This window comes from Protopterus annectens, chromosome 2.part0 (genome assembly GCF_019279795.1).
Source record: "Protopterus annectens isolate FY-2018-M chromosome 2.part0, PAN1.0, whole genome shotgun sequence".
Taxonomy (NCBI): Eukaryota; Metazoa; Chordata; order Ceratodontiformes; family Protopteridae; genus Protopterus; species Protopterus annectens.
The window spans coordinates 395,357,336-395,376,319 of NC_056728.1; the positions used below are offsets into that span (position 1 = coordinate 395,357,336).

The 18,984-nt window shown below is 39.5% G+C and overlaps 1 protein-coding gene across 2 annotated transcripts in view; it reads right to left on the reverse strand.

The window, feature by feature from the left end:
• LOC122793102 (annexin A1-like) overlaps positions 1-18,984 on the reverse strand; it is a 280,484-nt gene that overhangs the window by 57,749 nt on the left and 203,751 nt on the right. For both annotated transcript variants that reach the window (XM_044060833.1, XM_044060834.1), the window contains exon 10: positions 8,231-8,326. In XM_044060833.1, the coding sequence (XP_043916768.1) occupies positions 8,231-8,326 (96 nt within the window). The remainder of the gene's footprint in view (positions 1-8,230; positions 8,327-18,984) is intronic.

An 18,984-nucleotide genomic window follows, 5' to 3' on the forward strand; every position in this document is an offset into this window, starting at 1 on the left:
CTCCTACCCTCCCTCACTTATGCAGCCTCTGTATTCACTAACCTTCAAACTACAACCTTAAATAAACTCCAGCAAACATATCATAAGATAGCTAGATTCACCACTAATGCCCCATATAATGCACATCACTGCCTAGCTTTAAATTCTCTCCAATGGCTTGAGTTCCCACATGTACTGCTTCTATCCCAACTTCAAATGCTACACACCATTCTTTACAAACCTTCCACCTGTCCTGTTCTCAATTCCCTCATCTCTTGCTGTTCTCCAAGTCATACTCTCCGCTCCTCTAATCAACTACTAGTCCATACTTAACAACCCAAAAAAACAATAGGAAAACTCCTGTATAAATATTCAACTAGCCACGCTTGGAACAATCTTCCTAAAGACTTACGTGCCATCATCCATCCATCCCGCTTTAAAGAAAAACTTAAAACTCATCTACTTAACACTAAGAGCTGTCCCTGCCAAGCCCCAACCTAAACTTTCAACACCCCTCCCTTATCTACCCCATATACAATCTCAATGCCTCAAACACAAACAAGCTATTCTACTCTCTATACCTCTCTCCTAATGACTAATCTACTTCTTGTAAATATGTAAATAAACTGTTTGCCACTGAATTGTGATTACATATACTCTGTATTATATATACTTTGTATTACCTAGTTCACCACCTGTCTTACTGTTCCACTTACTTTTATTAATTAAGCAGATTTGTCTTACATTGTCAAGTTTATATCTTTTTCTGTATACTGTGTTGTTAAATTGGAGCTTTTCTCCTCGGGTCTCCACTGAAAATAGGTCACAAACCCAGCTGGACTAACCCGGTTAACAAATGTCAATAAATAAAAAATAAATAAAGTCCCAAGACTGGAAAAACTCCCTTAGTCTCAACAAAAAGTTTAAATCTCTCATCAAATCCTCCAAAGCCAGCTATCAAGGCAGAATTGGGGCAGACACTAAAACAATTGCAAAGCCTTCTATAGTTATATCAAGCACCTCCACAGCAATACCCAGATTTGCTCTGAGTTACTGCACAATGGTATCTCCTATACTGAGCCAACAGATATTGCCAAAATATTGTCCAACAGATTCAGTGCCAACTTTACCCCTCTCTACCCCCTGCTAAAGGACCAATCACAATACCGGAAGAATGCCAGGCACCCAGCATTATTGCACCACAGGTTAAAGCTGCATTGTCCAAGGCCAAGAATACAGTCTCCATGGGACCCAATAATATCCCTGGCTGTGTTCTACATGAACTACAAAGCAAACTGGCACCACATCTGTGTGCCCTATTCAGTCACAGCCTCACCTCAGGCTTTGTCCCTACCGAATGGTGCACTGCTACAGTTATCCCTCTCCATAAAGAGGGAGTGACTACAGACCCTGGGAATTATCTCCCCATTAGCCTGATGAGTCTGATATGTAAAGCTATGGAGTGCATCATCACGGACCTGATTAACACAGATATAGGAAATCTCCAAACTCTAGACCCCATGCAACTTGGCTTTGTGAAAGGGAGATCATGCCTGCTCAACCTGGTTGACTTCTTTGAGTCAGTCACCAGGGCTGTGGATGAAGGTAAGGCAGTCCATACAGTCTACCTCGATCTGGCCAAGGCCTTTGATACCATTCCTCACTGTGGAATTATTGATAAACTCACCAAACTAGGCATCAACCCCTATATCACTAGGTAGGTTGCAAATTGGCTCACAGATAGAACACACAGTGTGAAAGTAGCGGACTCCAAGTCAGACTGCCAATCAGTCACAAGTGGAGTCCTACAGGGATCGGTCCTGGGTCCTCTCCTGTTCAGCATCTATTCCTCAGAAGTCCAGGCCAACACAAAGGGACTCTGGCTGACCAAGTTTGCAGATGACTGCAAGCTGGGAGCCATTATTAACTCCCCAAGTGATGCAGACATCCTTCAGAAAGGCCTCACCGAGACCAATGACTGGTGTCAAAACCATGGCCTTAAGCTTATCACCGACAAATGCATCATCATTCCCTTTGGTAAAAACTCAGTTCCCACTAATTACCACATCAATGGGAGCCCACTGAACACTGAAGACATTATAAGAGATCTGGGGATGCAGGTTGACAGTAACCTCTCCTTCGACCACTGCATTGCCACTGGGGTCAGAAAGTCCATCTATGTGGCACATCTCATTACCTAGGGTTTTGCATCCAGGAAGAAAGAGGTCATCATCTATCTCTACTCTTCCCTCAGTAGACCAATCAGTGAGAATAATGCCCCATTTGGCATGTACCTCACTAGACACCTGCAACAGCTGGAGAGGCCACAGAAGTACCTCACAAAGAGGATCCAAGGCATCAAACACATGTCCTACATGGACAGACTCAAAAGACTCCAGCTATTCTCTGTCTCATATCGCCTACTTAGAGGCGATCTCTGCTTGACTTACAAAGCCATGTCTGACCCAGCTCTGTTAGAAATGCTACATCTAAAGAAATCCCAATCCTTCCACACCACATGCTCCAGAGTCCTCAACCTCATTACCACAATCAAAATAACATGCTGGAGGAACAGGTTCCTCACCCAGAGACTGCCCATGCTCTGAAATAGACTTTCCATACATGTCAAGCAAAGCACCTCGCTGTCCCTCTTCAAGGAAAATCTTGATGAGTGGATGAGTAATAGAAAGTTTACCCCGGGGAATCACTCCAGTGGTTCTACTTGCTAGAGGTTCTGGGAACTAACGTTGGGCGGCACAATGCCAGGGCACTTCTACGGGCTAGGCTTGTAAAGGCTCCAGGGCCATTAGCCTAGTACACACCTATGGACCTATGAATGGGTGTGACCAGAGTGATTGACAAGCCTAATGCCTGTGATGTGGTATGCAAATGAAGAATGATTGGCACACCATGCACATTTGCCAGTGACATCATGCATACATTGATTGCTGATTAACACTTGTGAGTTAGATGGTTGGTAGAATTTGCAGTAGCATTTGTTATAAAAAAATATATGAACTTTGAAACTCAAATGTTTGTCATAATTTCCAGAAAGATACATATGTTGTGTGTTGTAGTAGTTAGACATTAAATCAATTGAGTCCTATATTTAATTTCATATTATACCCTTTTAGAAAAGAGGTATTACACAGTGCTGATGACTCCAAGTGGCGATATTGGAGAGCACTGGACTGAGCGTAACTCACGTTTGTATTCATAGACATGAGTTACTCCCAGTCCAGTGTTCTCCATTATTGCCATGAGGAGTAGACCAAACAGGTGAGACAGAAGTCTGGACGGCTGAAAAATGCACTCCAAAAAGGCAAAATGTTCTAAATGTAAATGCAAGAGTTTACTATATGTAGTAGTGTGCTTTACAGTACCCAAGTCATGATCAGGAGGGTGCAGAACCAAGAAAATCCATGATGTTTTGCTGGGTGATCATCATCCGAAATGACCTTGTTTGATATACACTTCAAACTATGCCTTTTACTGATACATTTAGGGGTCTAGCTAATTAAATAACAGGCAATACCTGTAAAAACCCTCCTCAGTATGGTTTTGTTTAATTCTTAGAGAAACAAGCTCAAAAGAGTGACGAGAAATATGCAAAATAATTAAACATATTGTCAAAGTCGCAGTGTACAAATCTTTGTATATTAATGAATGATATTGACTAAGCCTTTCCTACAAAGTCATTTATTTTTGATTCTGAAAATAGGAGATGTAAAACATGGCTCCTGATAGTATAGATTATTGGTGCCACCAGTATGTTGGCAGTTTATTCTGGCATCTTGTATACTAAACAGCTGCAAAATCAGTGTGACATAATAATTATGGAAGATCTTATGAAGGGGTAAATTAAGCATGGAAATAAAAATGTACTCACAAAGTCAAGCTAAAAATATAAATGTACACACACACACACACACACACACACACACACACACACACACACACACACACACAATGTTCCTCTACACTGCGTACATTTGAGAGGTCTGTTTTTTAAGTAAACTTTAAGCAATATGTAAACAGGCATAGGTAAAGTAACTACTTGTAAATATGGATAATACCTGTCCTTTATGTAAGACAGTTCCTTTTAGGATCAGGATGTCCTATTTAAAGCATTACAGAAAATAAATGACATGAGATATATGGGGACTATTTCCTAGTTTTTGTTTAATAGTCTTATAAATGTTTTTTTTTTTCAGATCTGAAATGCCTTAATATTATATGAAACATCAGAAATATTGGAAGTTCTGCAAGAGTAAAACTTTATTTGGTTAAACGAGTGTAATTGTTATGATCAATGGGTAGCTATACTTTCCTGTTTAAAAATCGTCCGTACTTTTTGGCTTTTGTCCGAGTTTTATTAATGGCTTTGTCCAGATTTATTGCTCTAAGAGGTTGAGAAATATGGTATGGATTTTATGTATGAATATTCATGCAGCCGAAAAACATAAGAAAATGTGTATTCATTAGTAAAGTGTGACGTCAACCTGCTGCATGGGTGTTGGGCAGGGTTTGGGCGGCGCTTGCTACTGCACATCTGGTGGGTCAGTAGATTACAACAAAGCCAGTTTGTATACCTCTCAACATTTTAGCTCAATAAATCTTGATAAAGCCTAAAATAAAGAGGGAACAAAGACTCAAAAATAGGAACAGATATTCCAATTAAAAAATTACAAAGTTGCTTGAATAACGGAGTTTGCATTAGCATGCATTTTCTGAAAAGTGTGTGTGTGTGTGTGTGTGTGTGTGTGTGTGTGTGTGTGTGTGTGTGTGTGTGTGTGTGTGTGTGTGTGGGCATGTGTATGTGTTTGCGTGTGAGTGACAGAAAGAGATAAACATCCCCTAGATTCTTCTTCCATAGCAGCTACACATGAATGTTTAATAGGCATATAAGTGGAGAAAATAAAAAAAAATTAATAAACGGAATCAAGAAATGTAGATGGAAGTAATCAGTCCTGACAATGGCATAATACAGATGGCTTTAAACAGGAAGAGATAATTCAAAACTTAAGATATAAGACACAGGTTTTAAATTCTTCCATTTTTTAAAGAATTAGGAATGTTCAAAGAGAATTTGACATCATCTGTCAAAAATTAATGGACAGAGGTTACTCTAGGGATAATGTTTATTCCCATAGGGCCAGTGTGGAAGGAACACTAAACTTGAATAGGCAGGGTGTTATTAGTAGGAACAGAGAGAGAATTGGGAATAAATCTTTTTATTCCAAGAAAAAGGATCCAACGGAAATGGATAAAATATTTTTTGTGGATAAATTCTTTCCTTTTTCTTCTATTTTGAAAAGAATTGTGTTAAACATGTGGCCAGTAATAACTAGTGATGATTTTTTGAGAAATATAATTCCAAAAAATATTATTTTTTCTTATACAAGATGTAAAAATCTGAAGGAACTAGTTAGAAGTAAGGGCAAGAAAGAGAAAGCTATGGATGCAGGTTCTTTTGCTTGCAGTAAATGTAAGGTTTGTGATAAAATCATTAATTTAGATGACCACAAAATCAATGGAATTTTATATCATGCATTGGATCATTTTGATTGTAATTCCTCTGGGGTGGTATACATTATTGGGTGCAGCTGTGAAGAACGAAAATGGTACATAGGACAAACAAAACGTAGGGTCAAGCTAAGAATTTTGGAACACTTGGGAGATATTAGGAATAGTAGACTTGACAGTCCAGTTGCTAGTCATTTTCATCAATTTCACAATGGGGATCAAACTGGTTTTGAGTTTAGTGTTTTGGCAAGACCGTGGGGAATAGGGGAAAATAATACAAATTTTCAAACTAAATTATTAAATATGGAATCTAAATTTATTATTAATTATGGAACTTTATTTCCCAATGGTATGAATTTAGATGTATAATTATTATCATGAAATATTATATATTATATGTATTGTTTTTGTATGAATTTAATTCAGTATTTCTTTAATATGTAATATATTTTTTATACAATTGATTAATTGTTTAATTGTTGTGATAGATCAACTGAGGTGTGTATTTATACTGGTTCAAGCATAGTATTGTTATTTCATGTGAAGGCGAAGGCCGAGGTACCAGAAGAATTTAGTAAAGAAAATTTCAATCCAGTTTGGCTGCTTCATTTTTTCTGTTTTTTGTTGGAGCTTTTATTTGGATACTTTGTGATCCAGAAGTGTTTTTCTTGATCTACATTTGTCTTTGCTCAGAAAATGATGTCACCTATGTTACTGATCAACAAGCTTATATCAAGAAAGACAAAACAATACGTCAAAAAGCTTAAAGAGATTAACAGCCAAATGCTTCTTCCAATGAAAGTTAATACAATTATGTAAAATACTACAAATCCGTGTAATAGACTAAGCAGGCCACTGCCTCTTCTGAAGTAAGGCTGTCTTGGAAGAGGTTGGTCCTACACCATTTTGAGCAAGAATACGTCAAATGTGTAAACCAAGTCATATCCTCATGGAATGGTATGAAGTCATTGAAATTATCATAGCTGGAAAGATTCTACAGAGGGATGTGTCTTCCCTGACTTTTATAATCTTTTAGATGGCACAGCTGTAGTAATTTTTCAGGAACATCTATAACATAGAATGATCCATTATTTTCGTAATTAGGCTGCACACATTTCTTAAATAAGCCAGACAAAGGCTCTTGTAATTTAACTTGTGTCACAGCTGTCAATGCATTATACTTCGTCCTTTACAGAGTAAAGTCCTTGCTGAAGTATATGTATATACATATATATATATATATATATATATATATATATATATATATATATATGCAATATCTATCTATCTGGTCTATATTAGAACACCGAATGTCCAAAATTTTCAGTGTTCTAATATCGACCCATTTTCAGCGAATGCTGAAAATATGTAAGAAACAGAAAACCAAATTTTTTCCTAGGGAAAGAATTTGGTTGTCCATTTCTGTTGCTTCGGTATTTTCAGTGCTGTGGTGGAAAGTTACGGGTCGGGTTCAGGTAAGTGTGCGATTGTGTGGACATGAAGGTTAGGGCGGGGTAGGTGAGTTAGGGTTAGGGTGCGGGTGAGGTGACTGTGTGATAGTGACGGACCTTAGGGTTAGGATTTGGGTTAAGGTAAATGGATAGTTAGTGGTGTATTTATAGTTTAGTGTAGGGTTAGGTGTAAAAGTTTAGGTGTATGTGTATGGATTGCTGTTTGTTTGGTGTGCTTGTGTTGTGTGCATGTGTTTTGGAACAGCAAATTTTTTCCCTAGGAAATAATTCGCTGTTCTGAATGTTCGATGTTTTAAATTTTCGATTCATAGGGTTCGATATTAGAACACTCGAACTTTTGAACCTTCAGTGTTCTAATATAGACCATGTCTATCTATCTATCTATCTATCTATCTATCTATCTATCTATCTATCTATCTATCTGTTTGTCTATCTATCTAAGTATGGGTGGCTATCAGTGTACTGAATGGCAATTTGCTTGAAAGAATATTTTGGTGGGGCAAAAGCATGAACATAGTCATTTTTAAGTATGGTATTCTTTGGTTCTTTGGAAGTAAGAATTTTCAGTAGTTTTGTTTATGGTAAGTGGGACTGGGCTGAGAGTGTGTGTGTCTGAGTGTCTGTAGGTTAGGATTAGATTATACTTACCAACTGTGGAGAAATGGCAAATTCCCCGATCACCATTGTACCAAAATTTTGCACAGAAAAAAGGTCAGTTCATTCAATAATCTGATTGTCAATCACCTGTACTGTCTTTTTTCTGTAATATATATATACTGAGAGAGAGAGAGAGATCTAATACTACTATATGATCAACACAAACAGTGACACATCAACAAAAAAAGTCAGCATGCTACTGTGCATGTGCCAAGGCTAATTGGAGTATTGGAGTAAAGAGACTGTTTTTTGAAGGGGGCAAGCCCCCTGCACCCTCACAACCCCTGTCTTCTATATGCTAAGTCTGAGATCACACATTCCCTAAAAAAGGGTATATTCTACTACCCCAGAGGCTGTCAGTCTCACATATATTTCAAGCTTCTGTGTTGATGACCAAATGTGGATAAATACTGTATACATCGACCCTCCATCACATCATGCACTTGTACATATCCACATGAGGAAGTATAATATGTATTAGCAGATACACACACACACACACACACACACACACACACACACACACACACACACACACACACACACACACACACACACACTCACACACACACGCACTTATACACCTGGGTACTTACAGATGTCAAGCAAACAGCGTTCAATGTCTCCCTTCATCTCAAGATCCACTGCTTTGCTCAAGTCATTTTTGCTGAATTTCTTGTAATTTTGCATCACTGCAAAAAAACATGGAAAATAAAATGATTTTCATTTGATTCATTCAATGTTATATTATTTTTTTGCTCAATCTGTATAATACACCTAAAACTCTTAACGTAAAAGGGACCTGTTATTATTATTGATACAGAAATTGCAAACATTTTATATGAAATAAACACATCTGGGCATTTAAGATACCCACAAGTACATTTGTCAAAGCTGTGTACACTCTTAAAATTAATTGCTTAGCTGTCACATTTTAAAAGTAGTACTGAACAATGAATTACATAATTTAAGACACAGCAATAGAGATATATAATGAGCTGAAAAGAGGCGTTTCTACGTATATAATGGATTAAGAGTAGAAAAAAGAGATGCAGGTAGTACAAAGCAAAAATTATTTGTTTCAAGTCTTTAAGAAACATTGCATGACTACATACTGATTCACTATGATCGGATTCAATGCTTGCTGTGTTAAAAAATCCTAGTGTCCACTGCTATTAGACTAAGAAGCAAAATAGCCATTGCTGTGTTACACAAAATTCTGTTGCTGTAATCTTGCTTTTACAATATCATCATAGCATTGTGCCAGTTGATTACCATGTCCTATAGATGCACTAGACAGCAATATGAATATCTGCCATTCAAAGCACAGAGCCAATTTAATACCATGGCCATGTCAACTGCATGTCCAGAGATCTTCAGAAAATTGTTTCAAAAAACTGAATAAATGCTATTACAATCTTATCAATTATGTGAGCAATAAACACAACACTGGAGAACAGAAATTTAAAGACTGAGGTGCAAATAAACATCTACCTGTAGTCCTGGCTGAGAGTTATTCCATTCTAATCCCTTAATCTTAATCTTTGTGATGCCTTTCATCTGTACTCTCTCAACTAGGGAGTGCATCTTTACTAATGTGGTTTTCAGAACTGGATGCAGCACTCCAGCTTTGGTCTTTCCACAGCCTTCTCCAGAAGTAAAACAAACTCCATATCCAATGATTCTATTCCTATTGTTACCCAGCATGCTTGGTAGCCTTGGCTGCTGCAGTCTTTGTTCTAGATGCATACTGTTGCTGACCTGAGTATTACTGTGCCCTTTTCCTGAACTGTCACTTGCAGTTTCAGCATTCCCCATGTCTTACCCTATTTTTTTAACTCTGGTTAAACTGTTACTGATATTGCTATATGCATTTGTGCCACAACTTTCTGCAGGACAACGCTTACCCTCCATCATCTCATCTCCTTTATCCTCCCTGTGCCTCCTCCCCTCTTTCCTTTCTTTGGGCTGTATTACCTCTTTTTTCTTATTTTCCAATACCCTAGATTTTGAATAAGTCTTTATAGCAACAAATATTCTTACAAAAAAACTGACAATCTTTGCAGACTAACTGATATGCATATGATACTGTACTGCTATACCTCCCTGTATTAAATACAGTAGAGTCTCCATTAACCAAAAATCAAGTAACCGGCAGTCCCAAGCAACTGGAAACTACACTTATCCAGCATCTACCAATCCCCACGGGTGCTGGCTAAGTGAGATTTTACTGTAAATAACACATTTTGTAAATAATGTCAGGGATATCTGAATAATGGAATGGTTGCTCATAAATGAAACTGACTGTAAATGATGAAACAATGAAAATGATGTCCATGGTGTCTGTATAATGAAGCTTTTCTCCCCAGGCCTCCACTAAAAAAGGGGCCCAGTCATTCAGACTTTCCAAGTAAACAAATGTCAATAAATAAAGAAACAACCACCGATTCAACCAGCAAAGACCAAACTGAAGATGAATGACTGCTTCGATTTGTGTCAAATGTAAAATTCCAAAATAAGGCTCCAAGCAAATAGCGTAGTATCTTTATTAAATGCTTTCGTCAAGTGACTTCATCAGAAAACACATAAAAAAATAATGAGGCTCAATAAATAGTCCACTATAAGACAATTAATCAATTCAGCAATCATTCAATACCCTAATTAAAACTGCTCAAATTACAAAATTGTTTGAAAACACCAATATAATACCTAAATAAAAAAATTATTAACAGCATCTTTCTTAATGCATAATCTACGGTCCTGTAAAAAACATTTAATATTAATAGCATCATTAAGCCCGGGGGGTTTGTCAGCCCTTAGTTTAATTTGCCATAGGGTCTCTCTTTGTTCAATGTAGTTTTTAAAATTACCACCCCTTAGGTCCAAATTACAAACCTCGAGGACAGAAAACAAAAATTTCTTAAAATTTTGACATTCCCTTGAATGTTTATATAAGGCATTGGTCTCATCATGCCTTTTAATACAATATAAATGTTCTCGAATTCGGGTCTTTAAGCTCCTAGTTGTCATTCCTATATAAAATTTAGGACAAGAAATACAGGAACCTATGTATACAACCCCTTTGGTATTGCAGTCAACATATTTAGGGACCTCTAAAATAGTATCAAAACTATCATAGGTTCATAGGTTCATAGGTTCATACTAGGCTATCTGCCCGAGGGCATTTACAAGCCTAGCCCATAGTTTTGTGGCTTACGCCACCCCTTTAGTATGGGGAACTATACCCATTATTTTGCTGTGCCTCTGTTGAGCAGTGACACTGAGGTAATCCCTGAGGTATATCTGCGATCTCCCATCCATTGGTCAAGATTTCTCTTGAACAAGGCCAGCGAGGTGCTCTGCCTCACATATACCGGGATTTTATTCCACAGCATAGGGAGTCTTTGGGTGATGAATCTATCCCTCCAGCACGTCCTATTAATAGCCGTGTCGAGGTTTAAGTCTCCGCCCTTGTGGCTCTGACGGATCTAGATTTTTTGAGGTGAAGCATATTCATCAAATCTGGGTTTGACATGGCCTTGTATGTTAGGCAAAGGTCACCTCTGAGCAGCGGTGGCGACTGAATAGAGCTGGAGTTCTTTCAGTCGGGCAGCATAGGACAGATGTTTGAGACCCTTTATCCTTTTGGTGAGGAACTTTGTGGCCTCTCCAGCTGCTGCAAGTGTCGGGTCAGATACATTCCGAATGGGGCATTGTACTCAATCATTGGTCTGATGAGTGATGAGTATAGGAGACTATGACCTCCCTTGATCTAGATGAGAATCCCTTCATGATAAGGTGGGCAATGTAGAAGGTCTTCCTAACTACTTTAGCTACATGGGTGTCGAATGACAGACTACTATCAACCTGGGTCCCTAGGTCCCTGATAACTTCTTCTGTGCTCAGTGGATTGCCACCTATTTGGTAGCTAGGGGTAACCTTGTTTTTCCCGAAGGGTATGACTATGCATTTTTGGCATTTAACTTTAGGCCATGGCTCTGGCACCAGTTATCCGTTTCTGTGAGACCCTTCTGAAGGATATCTGTGTCAGATGTGTTTTCTACTATGGCGCCAGTTTGCAGTCATCTGCAAACTTTGTCAGCCATAACCCTCCTGTGTTTGCTTGTACTTCGGAAAAGTAGATGCCAAACAAGAGTGGGCCCAGGACTGAGCCCTGTGGTACACCACTTGTGACAGGCTTTGAGTCTGACATGGCGCCAGCAACTCTGACCCTGTGGGTTCTGTCACTCAGCCAGTTTGCAACCCATCTTGTGATGTATGGGTTAACATTTAAGCTGATGAGTTTTTCAATGATACCCGAGTGGGGTATTGTATCGAAGGCCTTCGCCAGATCGAGGTAGGCTGTATGGACTGCCTTTCCCTCATCAATGGCTTTGGTGACTGTTTCGAAAAAGTCAACCAAGTTTAGAAGGCATGATCTGCCTTTGACAAAGCCAAACTGGGATGGCTCCAAAGTCTGCAAATTCCCTATGTCTTTATTTATGAGGTCCATTATGATCCTCTCCATGGCTTTGCAGATAAGGCTTGTCAAGCTAATGGGCCGGTAATTTCCAGGGTCGGTGGAGGCACCGCCTTTGTGAAGTGGGACCACAGTTGCATTGCGCCACTCCCTGGGTACGTATCCAGAGGTAAGACTATGATTAAACAGCTGTCCTAGCTGTGGGTTTAATTCCTCGTTGAGTTCGTGGAGCACACAGCCGGGGACACCATCAGGTCCCATGGATGCTGTGTTTTTAGAAAGGGAGAGAGCAGTTCTCACTTGGGCGTTAGAGATGTTTGAGGGGCTGCAATCGCTTGGTATAAATATCTCTCCTTTTGGGGAGAAGTTTGCACTGAACCTGTCAGCCAGTATGTTGGCAATGTCTGTAGGATCTGTAATCTTCACATCATTTTGAACTAGTTCTGAGCATATCTGGGAGTTTCCTCCCAGGTTTCTAACATAGCTAAAGAAGGCCTTATGATTGTCTTTTGAGTCTTTAGCTATTTTTCTCTCAAAATTTGCTTTGGATGATTTTATGAGAGCTCTTAGTTTTTACTTATAGTGATCAAGGGTGTCTTACCTTTTAAGGATTTTGCTCTATCTTGTAGTAGCTTCCTCCTTTTGTTGTAGAGTTTGTTTATGGCTGGGGTCCACCAGACTGGACGCTTGCCTTTGGTACAAAGAGTCTTTGTTTTGCTTGGGATTGCCTTATCCATGCAGTCCTGCAGGTGCTGGTAGAAGGCATTTGTAAGTGATTCAGCGACTTGAGTACTGTTTTCCATGCCTCGGGGCCTTAAAGGAGACCACACTAGTCTTTAGAAGTGTGAAGTCGGCTTCGAGAAGTTCTTTACTGTGGTCTTTTTATTTCAGGTGGGGTGGGATGAGGACCTCCAGCGAGATTAGTTTGTGATCTGATCTCACCAGTGAGGGGTATACTTCCGGTGTTGAACATTGTGCTCCCATGTTCGTGATGATGAGATCAAGTATGTTTTCTCCTCTTGTGGGGATGGTGACTAGTTGTTCCATGGCATTTGAGTTTATGAATTCCAGGAACTTTTGGGCTAGGGTGTTTGGGCTTGAGTAGTGTTCCCAGTCTATATTAGGGTAATTGAAGTCACCTAGTATGATGGTTTTTGGTGATACATTTATCCCCTGTAGTGTTTTCAGGAAGGCCATGTGAGGTTCCTGAGTTTGTGAGGGTGATGGCTATATAAGGACCAACCGCTATAAATCTACACATGTTACAGTTGTTACATTTAAACATGCCTTTGGTATTGTGCCCAAAGGTAGATGAGCATGTATTCACAGAGTTCTTTCCGTGATGTTCAAGGGCTTTTTTAAAATTATAACCATTTCTAAAAGTGAATTTTGGTCTATCCCCTAGTACATTGGCAATATCCAAGTTGCCCTGTAAAATTTTCCAGTTATTTTCTATTATGCGTCTTATGTCCGGGCTATTCATGCTCAAGTCCAGGGAGCAAACCAACTCATTGTCTCTTGAGTAACTACCATTCTTTTTATTTAAAAAAGTGGCTCCTTTAAAGTCAACCATGTTTAAAATGGCTTGAAACTGTGTCGTACTTTTATTCCTGATCTCCTGTAAAATATTATTCAATAACAATTCATCGTAGCCCCTATCGATAAAAAGTTTAATAATAAATTCAAATTCTGAACTAAGATCACACTCCCTAGAGGTCATCCGACAAGCCCTGACTAGCTGTCCTTTGGGAATGTTTCTAATTGTATGTTTACAATGCCCACTTCTAAAATGAAGATAGCTGTTTGTAAAGGTACTTTTTCGATATATACGGCTTTGAAACCTATGTTCAGTGGTGTCCCACCACAGCTGTATGTCCAAAAAATTGACCCTTAGGCCGCTGTCCCCAATGGTGAATTTCAAAAAATCAACTGTGGAGTTTAGTTCAGAAACAAAAGAATATACGGTGTCCCTGTTCCCCTCTAAAATAAAGAACAAATCGTCCATAAAACGACAGTAGAATGAAATATGGAACCTGTTTCTTAATTTTTCCAGATGTACTCTTTCCCACCAGGTCATAACTAAATTGGCATAAGCTGGTGCTGTGGGGGAACCCATTGCCACCCCTCGTTTTTGTCTGAAAAAAGTTTCACCAAATAAAAAGTAGTTATTATAAAGTACAATGTCCAATAATCTACAAATTATTGACACACTATTGACACCATAATAACCACATTGGGTTAGTAATGTTCTAATAGCTTCAATTCCTTCGTCGTGGGGAATACTGGTAAAAAGAGATACCACATCCAAGGTTAGAATGATAAACCTGTCAGAATCAAAAACCGAAGTGTCCATATATTCCTTGACTCTGACCAAAAAATGCCAAGAATCCTGAACAAAGGGTTCTTGAATGGAAACTAATGGACCTAAGGTAGCGTCCAGTAAAAGAGAAATACCCTCTGTGATGGAATGGGGTGAAGAGACTATAGGTCTGAAGGGTGGATTAGTGATATTTTTGTGTATTTTGGGGATCTCAAATAGGACCCCAATCTGGAACAAACTGGGATTGCAACTGTAAGTTCAGTTTTAGGGCCTTCTCCCAAAGAGTCATTGTTAGTCTGCAGAGGGGGTAAGAATGAGTGTCTCCCTGTTTGTTTATGTACCACATGACAGTGGTGTTGTATGTCTTTATTAGCAGATGACCTTGCTGAAGAAATTTTTCGAAGGCCTCGATTGCATGAATCACTGCCAACATCTCTTTTTGATTTATGTGCAGATGCATTTCCCGGGGAGCCCATTGCCCTTGCATGCATCTGCCCTCCATGTGCGCCCCCCATCCATGATCTGAGGTGTCTGTTGTAATGGTTTGACTTGCTAGAGGTTTGTTGAAAGACATGCCTTTGTTTAACTGACTTGCTTGTGCCCACCACAAAAATTCCTTTTGTAGACATGGAATGAGTGGAATAATTGCTTCTAAGTTGTGGCTGTGTTGAGACCATAAACTTTTTAGGTACCATTGTAGTTTTCTCATGTGTAGTCTTGCCATTGGAATCAGAAGAATGCAAGATGCCATGAAACCCAGGGCCTGCAGGATTTTCCTTGCAGTCATCTGGGTGAGCTTTGCTAGGCTTTTGAAGTAATCTGGTAATTGTTCTTGTTTTTCTTCTGTGAGGAAAGCCATTTGTGAGATTGTGTCCAGTTTGGCTCCTAGAAAAATTATTTGTTGGGATGGCAGTAGTCTTGATTTTTGAATGTTGACTGTGTATCCCAAAGCCTGTAGTAAGTGTATGACATAGTCCAAGTTTCTTATCAAGGCTTGTTTGCTGTCCGCTTGTATAAGGCAGTCGTCCAGGTAAGGGTATATTTGTATCCCCTGGAGTCTGCAATGTGTAATTACTGATGCCAGGCATTTCATGAATACTCTGGGCGCAGTAGATAAGCCAAACGGCAATGCTGAGAATTGATAATACTCTGACCCTGCAAGAAATCTGAGGTATCTTCTGCAACTGTGTCTGATTGGGACATGCAGGTATGCCTCCTTGAGGTCCAGAGTAACCAGCCAAGACCCCTTGCCCAGCATGGGAAGAAGTTGCTGTAACGTCAGCATTTTGAATTTTGGCACAATGAGAAAAGTGTTTAGAGCGGACAAGTCCAGTATAGGTCTCCATTGCTTTTCTTTTCTTAGAACAAGGAACAGTCTTGAGTAGAATCCCTGACCTTGTTCCTGAGGAGGAACCTTTTCTATTGCTTTGATCTGTAACAGGTTTGAAACTTGTATGAGTGCCTCTGCCCTTTGATTTTGTGGCAGGTTTGGCATGCCTTGTCTTGTCGGTAAGGTATGGAAGTGGAACCTGTAACCTTTGTCTATTATGTCCAGAATCCATTTGTCCTTTGTTAAAATGTGCCAATTCTTTGAAAATAAGGATAATTTTCCGCCTAAAGGTGCTTCTCTTTGAGCCTTGGTGGGCGGTGTCAAAGTGAAGTCATTGTGATTGTCCCTGTGGAGCAGTAGAAGTCCCTGTGCCACTTCTCTAATTAGTTGGTTGCCATTGGCGGCCCCTGTAGGAGCCTCGGTATTGCCCTCTACCTCGAGCATGCCAGTTTTTTCCCCTTTGGAACTTGTCAGTGTCTGGAAAGGACCAATTCTTTGAAGGCCAATTCCTGCTGAACCTCGGTGGCTGAACCTGGAGGAAATCTTTGACTGTTTGTACTGATTTAGCCTTTTCCTCAATAGATTTCAACACATCCTGTGCATTAGCACCAAATAGCTTCTGTTTTTCCAGAGGTGCATCTAGGAGCTTTACTTTAACATGATCTGGCAATGCCTGTTCTTTCAACCAAGCATGTCTACGTATGACGGCCCCTGTCATAGCTGCCCTACATGAAGCTTCCAATGCATCATAACCACACTGAAGAAAATGATTGATAACCTGCTGAGTATTATGAACCAAATCCTGCAAGGCCTTTCTATCTAAAGACTCAGGAGAGGCTAACTTTTTCTGCAAATCATCCATCAAGAAATCCTGATACTGAAACATATGAAAAAGACAGTTAAGTGCCCTCATGGCAAGGGTGGTTGAGGTCTAAACTTTTTTGCCCATCTCTCCAAGGACCTAGATTCCCTGTCTGCGGGCAAAGGGTTTTTGGCCGTGGAGGTGGCCACTCCTTTGGGCCCCTGAGAAATAGTTTCTAGATCCACAGAGTGGGCCTTAAAGAGATGCTTATGAGTTTCAGGAACCCTGTAATATCTGTCTGGCTTGACAGGAGCAGGAGGGAGAGAATCAGGGGAAGCACTGGAGTCTGAGTACACATCATCCAATACATCTAACACTGGTGGAATAGCTAAAGGCCTGTGCTGGGGTAACTTAAGGAAAGTACGTAGCCTTTTCCTGGAGTCAGAGAAATCCTGGCCCTGCCACTGAAAATGCTCTCTCATGGAGTGGAGAATTTCCCCGAAAGAAATATCCTCTGGAGGAGAGGCAGAGGGAATGGATTCATCATCAGATTCCTCCTAGGCCTGGAAGGATTCTTCTTGGGAATCTGAATGGTCTGAGTCCCCAGAAGCTTCATCTGAGGAAAGGGTATGTGTCTGCTCAACCCTAGGCCTTTTATCTGCAGGCGGCTGAGAACCTCTGTCTGGATGTGCCTGAGAGCCTCTGATTAAAGAAATTAGATCTGCAGCTAAAGTCATGATCTGTTTATCAGAAGTGGAACCCTGGGAAAAGGATTTAGGAGGGTGAGCCTTAGCCTGGCTGGCAGCCTTAGCACGTGTTTAGGCCTTGATGGACATAGAGACCGGAGGCCTAGCTGCCCCACATGCTGGAGTAACTTTATCCACCGGTATGGTGTCAGGTAATTCCTGGGCTTCGGTTTCAGGAGGAAAATCAACAACCGGCACCGGGGTAACCTCTGGTAAAATAGTATCAAAACTATCAATGGCTATATAAGGACCAACCGCTATAAATCTACACATGTTACAGTTGTTACATTTAAACATGCCTTTGGTATTGTGCCCAAAGGTAGATGAGCATGTATTCACAGAGTTCTTTCCGTGATGTTCAAGGGCTTTTTTAAAATTATAACCATTTCTAAAAGTGAATTTTGGTCTATCCCCTAGTACATTGGCAATATCCAAGTTGCCCTGTAAAATTTTCCAATTATTTTCTATTATGCGTCTTATGTCCGGGCTATTCATGCTCAAGTCCAGAGAGCAAACCAACTCATTGTCTCTTGAGTAACTACCATTCTTTTTATTTGAAAAAGTGGCTCCTTTAAAGTCAACCATGTTTAAAATGGCTTGAAACTGTGTCGTACTTTTATTCCTGATCTCCTGTAAAATATTATTCAATAACAATTCATCGTAGCCCCTATCGATAAAAAGTTTAATAATAAATTCAAATTCTGGACTAAGATCACACTCCCTAGAGGTCATCCGACAAGCCCTGACTAGCTGTCCTTTGGGAATGTTTCTAATTGTATGTTTACAATGCCCACTTCTAAAATGAAGATAGCTGTTTGTAAAGGTACTTTTTCGATATATACGGCTTTGAAACCTATGTTCAGTGGTGTCCCACCACAGCTGTATGTCCAACTAGGGGATAGACCAAAATTCACTTTTAGAAATGGTTATAATTTTAAAAAAGCCCTTGAACATCACGGAAAGAACTCTGTGAATACATGCTCATCTACCTTTGGGCACAATACCAAAGGCATGTTTAAATGTAACAACTGTAACATGTGTAGATTTATAGCGGTTGGTCCTTATATAGCCATTGATAGTTTTGATACTATTTTAGAGGTCCCTAAATATGTTGACTGCAATACCAAAGGGGTTGTATACATAGGTTCCTGTATGTCTTGTCCTAAATTTTATATAGGAATGACAACTAGGAGCTTAAAGACCCGAATTCGAGAACATTTATATTGTATTAAAAGGCATGATGAGACCAATGCCTTATATAAACATTCAAGGGAATGTCAAAATTTTAAGAAATTTTTGTTTTCTGTCCTCGAGGTTTGTAATTTGGACCTAAGGGGTGGTAATTTTAAAAACTACATTGAACAAAGAGAGACCCTATGGCAAATTAAACTAAGGGCTGACAAACCCCCCGGGCTTAATGATGCTATTAATATTAAATGTTTTTTACAGGACCGTAGATTATGCATTAAGAAAGATGCTGTTAATAATTTTTTTATTTAGGTATTATATTGGTGTTTTCAAACAATTTTGTAATTTGAGCAGTTTTAATTAGGGTATTGAATGATTGCTGAATTGATTAATTGTCTTATAGTGGACTATTTATTGAGCCTCATTATTTTTTTATGTGTTTTCTGATGAAGTCACTTGACGAAAGCGTTTAATAAAGATACTA